Here is a 10,393-nt window from a genome sequence, read left to right as displayed (position 1 = left end):
TCCTTAAATATTGCCGGTTACTTTGAGATAATAGTTTTTATATTTCGTGTGGGGTGCTTTGATTTAGAAAGAATGTGTAATATATTTCTAAAAAATAAAATTAATGTCAAATAAATAGTATTACATATTAATGTCGTAATACGCATGGTATAGTGTGGGTTACAATTTGTTATATGCAAATGCAACTATCGAACACCAATGACGGTGTGTATCAATGTTTGCACCAACTATCAAATACTTTTTGAAAAAAGTAAAAAATGTTAAACATATGTTGTGAAATAAAACATAACGTAAAAAATATATATACATAAAATATAGGTTTAATTGATGTTTTAATTTCTCTATTTTAGTTAAATCATGAAAATAATTTTTGCATTTTATCTATCTACAGTTTTAGTATTTTAAACAGAATTTTTGTCCAAAATTTAATAAAGTGTCATTTTTTTTGCGTTTATTTAAATCAACGTTATGCTTCAAGATCTCATGGTACAATAATGATACCTGAAATCTATGATCATAAATGGTATGGTGTAACTTAAAAAATAAAAATGATATTTCATCCAAATTTTGACCATAATTATGTTTGTGAGACCAAAACTGGAGAGAAATAAAATAGATGACTACTTTCGCCATCCAGCTAAAATAGATGACCAAAATTGCAATTAAGCTTAAAACATAACATCACAATAAAATTTATGGATAAAAAAGTTAAACATAACATCAAAACAAAACAATAAAATTTGAAAAGATGTGTGAAAACAATTAAAAAAATAAACATCTTGTCTCCTTTTAATTTCATGGTTTCATTTTTTTTGGATTAAAGTATATTAAAATGCATTTCAATCATATCTATCATAAACATCCAAATGAATTCGTCTCAATAAATAGAAATTGGTTCATATCTTTATTTTACAATTTCTATTTTTTTTTTTTTTTGTGATGTTAAATTCTTACTCGAAGAAAGTGTCATCAGAAACTTCGAATGTAATCATCTTCGAAGCCATAATTATATATTAAAGAGCGAGAAGTAACAATGATAGAAAAATAAGTAAATACAGTATTATAGATGTATATAAATGTATATTTATACATAGATTATTATTGAGAGAGAAACTCTAAAACGGTTTAGATTTTATTTTATTTACTTTTTTTTTCGGAAAAATTGTATAAAATTTAGCTGATCTTTCGGTAATTTGATTTCACTAAAAACAAATATTTTCCTCGTTATTTGGTTGTTTGTTTTTATTTTGTTGATATAGAGATTGAAAATATTCACAACACATTTAATAACAATCAGGTTTAATAAATATTGTCTTTTAAAAAAAAGTTTGATAAATTATTTTGGTAATAAATATTAATTTTATTATACAAAAAGTTTTGTTTAAAGAAATAAAAAAAAACACATCTAATAAAATATAAAAAAAAATTAAATATATTTTTAGTTTCTATAAATTTTAACATTTTAATGTTAGTTCTTGGTAAATAAAAATGTAATATTTAGTCCTTATAAAACTATTCAGAATTACTTTGAGTCTTTCTTGAAATAAAATATATTTAATTGTTTAACTTTAGAATCTTTTTAGATAAAATATATTAGATTTTTTTGAAATAAAATATATTTAATTGGTAAATAAAAGATCTTCCATAAAAATTTATATTTTTTTAACTTTAGATAAATTAAATATGAATTTTTTAAATTTAAAAGATTAAGATAAATATAATAAAAACTGTGAAGTCCTTCTAATCTAACAAGATCGACATTTAGTAAGCTGAGACTTATGAACTAACATAACCAGGATCAAAATTAAACTTGAAAAAAAATAAATGATCAAAAGAATAATTTAACCAAAAAATTATTAATTAGCCAATATATGATATTCGGTTATATATGCACAATCATACCATATCTAACATCGAGTTTAAATTCTTTAAACATGGATAAAAAAGGATAATGTTTATTTCTAGGCTTTGGAAAGTCTGTTACATTTAAAATTTCAATAATAATTTGACTAAGATCAAACAATTTAAATTTTGACTTTAATATTTTATTTTTTACTTTTTTTTTAATAAAAAATCCACATATTATTTGAATAGTACAATTTTTTATATTTTAAATCAAAAGAAAGATAAATTTTTAATAATCAATGTAACATTAATGATCAATTTTATAATTTTATAATTGTGATAAAAGAATTTGAACGAGATAACTCTTACCACTTAACTAAAAATCCAAATTTAATCCAAGAAATATGATCTCACATCATCTTATAATAAAAAAAAGTATTAATTAAAGAACTAAGATCAAGAGTTGATTTAATTTATAATATTTTATTGTTTTAAATCAAATTGCTGAAAATAGAGAGAATAGAAAGAAAAAGAATACAATCAAATAATTATATAAAAAACATTATCAAATTGCAAAATTAAACTAATTTCCATACAACTTAATCAAATAATTGAAAAAAATTCAACATTGAATTTCCAATTTCCAACACAAAAAGGGTAATTTCTAATCTTATTTTAGAATTCAATAAAGAAATCACTTTTGATCCTTCGATTCCTTTTGAAAAGCCCATTCATTCTGTTTGCGTATCTCAGATTCTTCCTCCGGCGTGAAATCATTCTCGATGTGAAAATATTCACGAACAAATTCCACACTCTGGTTTTCAATTTCATCAGCAATAGCCTTTGCAAAAAATTGTAGAAGACTTTCCATGTTGAGATAACTTGCAGCTTGAAGGAGCCGAAATTTGTCATCGCTTTTCAATCCTTTCACGAATTCAACATCAAACTCCTCTTTCGCTTCTTTAGTTTCTTCTTCTGAAACGTGTTTCTTGCAATACTCGATTATCATGGCGAGATCATCACTGAATACATTGGGCAGAGGAATTGTTACATTGTTTTGATCGACTTCATCCATATAAGATTGTACTGTTTTCATCTCCTTAACGATATTAGGTTCTACCTCAAAGAGAGAGTCATCGGCTGCTACCAGCGTGATCTTCTTTATCGATGATTTTGCTGCCGCCATAGTTTTCAACGAAGGTGTAGTATTTGAGTGAGAGAATTAGCGATAGAAGAGAAAATTAAATAACCACGATACTTTATAATACAAAGAAACCCTTCAAGCCTTGTATTTATATAGATACTCTGGAGAGAAAAACTACTCAGCGGTTAGGTTTTTAAAAGATAAATATGTTATAAAAAAATTAATTAATCTTTTACTTTTTTTAAAAACCCAATATATATATATATATATATATAAATTTTTTATTGGAAATTGTCTAAAATTTTCCTGTAGTTTTCTTTATTTATAAAAAAACGGATTTTTCTATGATTTTTTGTTTAGTATAAAAATATCATGTTTTGATTCCTTATCGGCGGAAACTTTCTATTTCAAGCATTAACTAGATTGATTAATAAATATATTTGCGCTTTGATTTGTGACGGATTAGTATGAACTTAAATACTGTGAATTTAGTTTAGATTTTTTTTTTTTATGTTTTTAAAAAATTTAAATTTATTTTGCATCAATGTATTTTACAATTTAAATCGATAAATAACATTTATTTTATTCATTTATTTTAATTTAGTGTAGACGTGAATTTTTCTAAAATTAAAACTCGAGGACAAAGATGAATGTGAGGTGTTGATATTCATATTTCTCATCCTCGAACATGTCACGCTAGTAATATTATTATCATTTTTAAATTTTATATACATATACATATTTAATATTTATTAAAATATTAAAAATTATAATCTTATCTCTATAGATAATATAATTTTGATATTTTTTGATTTTATTTTTATTATTGTATAATAATATTTTATTATATTAACTATAATAAATATAACTTTTCAATTTATTATTTTATATATATCAATAGATCCGGGTGCAGCTAGAGAAACCCAAACTCCGATGCAGCCGAAGATAGAGACATAAATTTTACACTTGATAAAAAATGGACAGATGTGAGTTTTTCCTGATTAGTTGGACGCAAGGTTGTAGCATCCCTTTTTAATATTAACTAACCGATAATAATTATTTTATATTTTATTTATTAATATATAATTATAATTTGTAAAAAAAATATAATAAAATATTTATATTCTAGTTTGTTGTGCGGTTATAAATAAGGAAAATTAGAAGACTGAATAATAAATATGATCTATTTAGTATGAAAACTCGATAAAGCAAAAGTTCAATTTAATAAGTCAACGCTACTTACTCTTTCTTCGTTACATTTACACAACATACCAACATAAAACATACACATACTAAACTAAGAGGAAAAAAAATTAAAGAAATGAAATACACTAAACTAAGATAGAAAAGAAGAAGAGAGGAAAAAAGACATACCAACATAAAACATACACATACTAAACTAAGAGGAAAAAAAATTAAAGAAATGAAATACACTAAACTAAGATAGAAAAGAAGAAGAGAGGAAAAAAGACATACCAACATAAAACATACACATACTAAACTAAGAGGAAAAAAAATTAAAGAAATGAAATACACTAAACTAAGATAGAAAAGAAGAAGAGAGGAAAAAAGACATACCAACATAAAACATACACATACTAAACTAAGAGGAAAAAAAATTAAAGAAATGAAATACACTAAACTAAGATAGAAAAGAAGAAGAGAGGAAAAAAGATAGAATCTTAGAGGGAGAAGAAAAAAGGTGAGAGAGAGAATAAGATAATGAGAATTATTTTTTTGGCAAAACAAAAAGAAGAGAAATGAAAAGTGCACATTTTCTTACTCAAAGTTAAGGAAGAAAGAGTTAGAAGTATTATCATCTCCTCAATTCTTTTAAAGATCAAGAGTTGAGTTTCCTTTCCCTATTTTCCTTACATGCATATATGAGTTAATGTTTACCATAGATTTGAAATTTGGTGTTTAAGAGTTTGAAATAAAGAAATATTTTTTTTTTCTATATTAGATTTAGGGTTTTGGAATAGATCAATAATTAGGTAATGCATGTGAAGTTCAATGGCTGAAATTGAGAATAAGTTAGTCATGAATTGAATTTCCTTGATGACATGAAAATATGTTCTCTTGATATGTTTGAGATTAAAGACCTTGAATTTCCTTATTGTGACAAATTATGTTGAGTGAATTGACTTTTTCATGTTGTTTTAATGTATTGATTGCTTGATTTATTCATAATTTATACCATTTGTGTTTGCAAAAACTCATTAGGAAATTAGCGTGATTCGTATGACATATGTGTGATGTTTTTGTCATAACTTTTTCTCTAAACTTTATTTTCGAACGATTTTGTTTCTTCTAGAAACTAGACTCAATTACCTTCAATTTGAGTATAAACATTGTGATATTTGATTGAGTATTGATGCTTAAAAATGAGTTACAAGTTAGACCAAATTGTTGTTCTATTTTTATGACCTCGTCTATTGTTTTGATAAATTGCCAAAATTGGAGGCTTAATCTGAAAAAATAAAATAAAATTTTATCTATAAATTAGACATCATAAGTTTTTAAAGAGTGCTCGTTTATTCAATTCTGATACTTATGAGTTCTTGTCATTTGACATTGCAGTTTTTACATAAAATTGGGGCTAGTTTGGAAAAATTGTTATCAAAATCATGTTTCCTTGATTTTTTTTTTCTTTTACATTATATGATTAGAATGATATAATTGACTTAACAATGTATGTTATCATATGAATGAATGATATTTTATATTATATTGCTTTAAATCATAATAATTTGCAAGGTTTCGTGTGTGGTAGTTTTTATTGCATTCATTAATAGATGATGTTGTAATTAATAGGCGGTGTTATATATATGTGTGTGTATTCTTATATATTTACTAGATGTTTGAATAAGGTAAGAGGTATATGATTCATTTCAGCTAGATGAATTATGCGTTTATATATGACGGAAGTGAGGGGTAAGCGAGGGTAAGTGGGGTTTTGCTTACAGACATAATTATGTTCAATCTTACTTAAATAAAGTTACTAACAAGAAGAGGTCATTGATAAAATTAATGTAATCTTTATGACATGTTTGTTAGGTAGAATTTAAGTTATTAGATTATTCATGTATAATGACTTAAATATTTAGAAAGAGTTAAAATTAGAGATAGAACAGATAACTTGAGAGTAACTTATAAAGGAAGAGAAACTTAGATGATAAGTATATCCTTGAATTATAATGTCAAATGATTTGGTTTCATCCTTTGGGATCTACTGAGATGTAATCCCATCCCACGTTATTTAAATGTTTTACAGGTAAAAAAAACTTAAATCAAGGGCTGGAGAAATGAAGCATAGTAGTTTATGACATAGTTGGTTAAAATTTCTAAGAAATAATTTTAGACTAGGATGTGTTATGTAATCCATTTTTGCTCTTTCTATTGAAGAATTAGTATATATATTAATACATTTGCATGATTTTATGTCAGTATTTGTATTAACCACATCTTTTGTCGAAATATGCTAAGTTCAAGTTATATTCTAGACAATTAACTTATGGTGTTACAGAGATGGAGAGACAAAACGTTCCCTTACCTCATGTCTTACAATAAACAATTATTTCTTTAATTAATTTAAGATTAATGGCAATAAAAGAAAATACAATTATACATTAACTCATTTGAACTATTACAAACTACCATTGAGTCATCCGTATTTTTTACGACCATATACACTATAAACAATATAAATAATTTTTGGGAAGAGGATCTTTGGAAATTAACAACAAAAATCATCGAGGATCTTGACCACTGGTAATGCACAATGATCATTTTGTCTGGAAGTCAACACCATTGGTAATGTTTATTGTACGTTTTCAAGGACCTAGTTCCATGGTTACGTTTAATAAAAGCAAAAAAATAAAAATAAATTCTTCCTCCTCTCATTTTAAATTTGACTCATCTACGAATATATATTTTCCCACCAACACACTAATCATACCCAAAGTTAAAAATATTTTTAAAAATACAAAACAACGTTACCTAAGAGCTCAAGTATATGAGACCTTTTAAAAACGGTTGCGAAAAATGATTTTCCACTCGTTGATAATTGTAGATAATATGGTCCTCGAAAGATCATCGGAATGGGACATTAATTACAAGCAGTTTTTTAGCATTTGCTCTAGACCATGTGGATTTAGATTATAAAAAAATGATTTTCATTGCACAAACATTACTCAATATAAACTGTGTACTCAAATTCAAAGATTTGATGAAGTTACCATAGAGGTATATTTATACCAAAATGTCGCCATGACTTAGAATGCGGATGTGTAAAAGAGTTACTGATGGTGGTGTTGGGGTTGTACGATTTGCGGCTTAGGGGATGAAATCAATGCATGTCCAACATTTACACTATGTTTGGTTTAAGGGAAAGAAGGAGGAAAAAAATTAGTGGGGAGAAAGTTGGTGGAAGAAGAAGGGTTCCATTGTTTGGAACAACCTTAAAAAGTGAAGGAAAGAAGGTTTTAGGTGGGCCCAACTCAAAAAAGTTTACCTGCTATTTTGGATGAAAAACGGGAGAATTGGACCAAATTTTGGAGAAAAAGACAATTATACCATTTTTCTCAATATTTTTTTTTTATCTTTCTCTCACTATCAAATTAAACCTCCTCCAATCACAATAGGTCTGTCTGATTATTCTCCTACTGCTTCAACACCCTAACCATTGGAACCACCGTTTCATTTGTTCCACCTTTGACGACACAATAATGAAAAGAAAGTTCGTCATGGAAAAGTTTAAATCTAATTGAAACGGGCAATGAGTTGTTGTTTACCTCTTTTGCTATCGTTGGAAGTTTTTTATAGTTCTATCTTATTTTTTATATTTTATTTATTGGGTTAAAAATATATATGAAATTCTTTTGATTTTAGTTTTCATGTGTAGTTCACTATTTTGGAATTGAAAAATTGTAAGAAAACATGTGTTTTTCCAACAAGCTGCTTACAAGGTATTATCTTTCTCCTTCTTTCTTACACGACTTTATTTTTATTTTTTACTCATGTTGTCCATTTTCAGTTCTTGTATACTTCCACCTTCCTTGTGAATCATTTGATGTGTATTCTATTTTACTTTATTGTATTTGTTGACCAAATTTTAGATAAAAAAACAATTATATCCTTTATATGTATAACTTATTTTGTTAACTTTTTTAATAAAATATTATAGTTAGTCTATATGTGCACATTGCAAAGTCGTTATACACTTTTAGGTGTATGTTCGTACTATGAACATTTATATTTATTGTTGACTCTTGAATTAGTAGATATTTTAATAAATTACCTCATGTTATAATCGAAGTAGCAATTTCAATCATAAGGAATAAAATGTTTGAATTGTGATATTTTTTTGAAATCTTAATTCTCAAATCTAATTTAAATTAACTAAAAATCAATCTAGATTTCAAACAAAAAGTCCAAAACATTATGGGTGAGTTAAAATTGAATAAAGCAGATTATTTCTATGGGATATGTAATTAGTTAGTGAGAAATAAATAAGGAGAAGGATACCAAGATCACACAATGATGTATCTTCGTTCACCCAAAGTGGACTACGTTCAGTGCTCACAATCTGTGAGTTTTTTCACTATCTTTTTTAATCACTCTTGATTAGTTTCAGAATCCACATTTCAACTTTGAAAGAATTTTTACAGTTATATTTCGGTCTAGAAATGATTTTCACAATTTACCTTTTGATAACTAAAAGGATCTTACAATATACTCAAACTATCTTAAGAGATAGACTTGAGTTTCAAATTATATGTATGATAAATGAGTTTAAGATCAAAATCTACTCAACACTTGTTTGAGATTCATTATCAATAATGATTTGATAAAGAGATCATTGAATATAATAAGAGAGAGCTGGAGTTTTGTTTAACTGAAAAGTTTTGTTGCTTGAATATGATTGTTTAAGTATGAAATGATTGTCTTGAAAATTCTTATTGTTGTCTTCTCCTTAAATATTTTTTAAAATAATATATAAATATTAAAATATTTATATTAATTAGAGTAATTGAGTTTGTCAGAATAGTAAAAAATGTACGATGTTCTTTTAAATTTTATCTTTTAATTTTTGGATAAAAGAAAACATGTATTTTTCTAAACGATAATAATTTATTTAAAATGTAATTTGTTATTAAGTTTTAATTTAAAATTCCAGGACCATTTTGACCTTATTTTTTAACTTAATGTAATTTTGGTTAGTCAGAAATAAATGAATGAGTTCGTGTTTATACATATGAATAAAATATAAAAAAAAAGTATGAAAAAATATAAGAAAAAATTATATTTTAATAATATTTTAATCTAAATACATATACTTTTTTATTTATATTTTGTTACAGAAAAAATACGCTTTTTTGGAATTAAAATTTATCAAGAATTTTAAAGTAAATGAACTTCTACAAATTTCATTTCAAAAAAGGTCAAAATGAAACAATTCTTTTACAGGCTTTGAATGTATAACCATTAAAGATAATATTGTAGTTATTTAGAAAGATAAATTACATTTTTTATATAAAAAATATAATAATAAAAAATCTATTTAAAATTTCAAACTAAATTAAAGTATATATCTTTTACGAAATAGTTTTGTCAACTATTTAATAATATGGAGATATTACTAAAAAAAGTTAATAAATATGATAGTTTTGATATTTTAAAATGACAAATAATTTAAAACATATAAATATTTTAAAAGTGACACTTGAAATAGAAAAAAATAATAATAATAGAGTTAAAATTTGCTTATTAACATAATAGAATAGTTACAACTAATAATAAAAGCCTGACATATTTTAATAACAAAATAGTTAATTTCTATTATTTAAATTATTTTTAGTTTGATTTTAATATTTTATTAAAGTAAGGGATTTTTTTTCTATATATTCCTTTTTTTAAAATATACTAAATTGTCACACTTTGAAAAAATAATACTAAATTGCCTAATTTTTTAGCAATAGTATATCATCGCATGTCCGGCCACAGACTTCTTGAAGATTTTTTATTTTTATTTTTATTCTTTTTTATTTTGTATAATTCAACAGAAGGTCGCATCCTCAAAATGCGACTATGCATTAAGTGTTCAAATTTTTTTTTTCTCCATATTTTTGTAATCACAAAATTATTTATTTAATAAAACAAAAATAATTATAATATTAAAAAAATATTATTAATAAATTAAAATAAAAATAATAAAATAAAATTATAATAATAATAAAGTAAATTATATTAATAAAATAAAATTAATTAAATGAAACAAATAAAATATATTAAATTAAAGAAAAAATACCACAAACTGAATAAAAAATACATCAAATTCAAATTTATTTATTTATTTATTTATTTATTTATTATTATTATTATTATTATTATTATTATTATTAT

The 10,393-nt window shown here is 24.4% G+C and overlaps 1 protein-coding gene across 1 annotated transcript; it reads right to left on the bottom strand.

Moving 5' to 3' along the window:
• Nucleotides 1-2,367: 2,367 nt before the first annotated feature.
• On the bottom strand, nt 2,368-3,293 carry LOC101514076 (SKP1-like protein 17). Its single transcript, XM_004489017.4, has one exon. It carries the CDS (start codon nt 3,029-3,031, stop codon nt 2,540-2,542), a length of 492 nt encoding a protein of 163 aa, XP_004489074.1. The 5' UTR covers nt 3,032-3,293; the 3' UTR covers nt 2,368-2,539.
• Between the last annotated feature and the right edge of the window lie 7,100 nt (nt 3,294-10,393).

This window comes from Cicer arietinum, chromosome 1, assembly GCF_000331145.2.
Source record: "Cicer arietinum cultivar CDC Frontier isolate Library 1 chromosome 1, Cicar.CDCFrontier_v2.0, whole genome shotgun sequence".
Lineage (NCBI taxonomy): Eukaryota > Viridiplantae > Streptophyta > Magnoliopsida > Fabales > Fabaceae > Cicer > Cicer arietinum.
The sequence above is the reverse complement of the archived record's forward strand: the minus strand, read 5'-3'. Positions and strand labels throughout refer to the sequence as shown.

Bases quoted from the DNA above. Each gene is read 5' to 3' on its own strand.
- LOC101514076 (XM_004489017.4), bottom strand. From the start codon at position 3,031: ATGGCGGCAGCAAAATCATCGATAAAGAAGATCACGCTGGTAGCAGCC.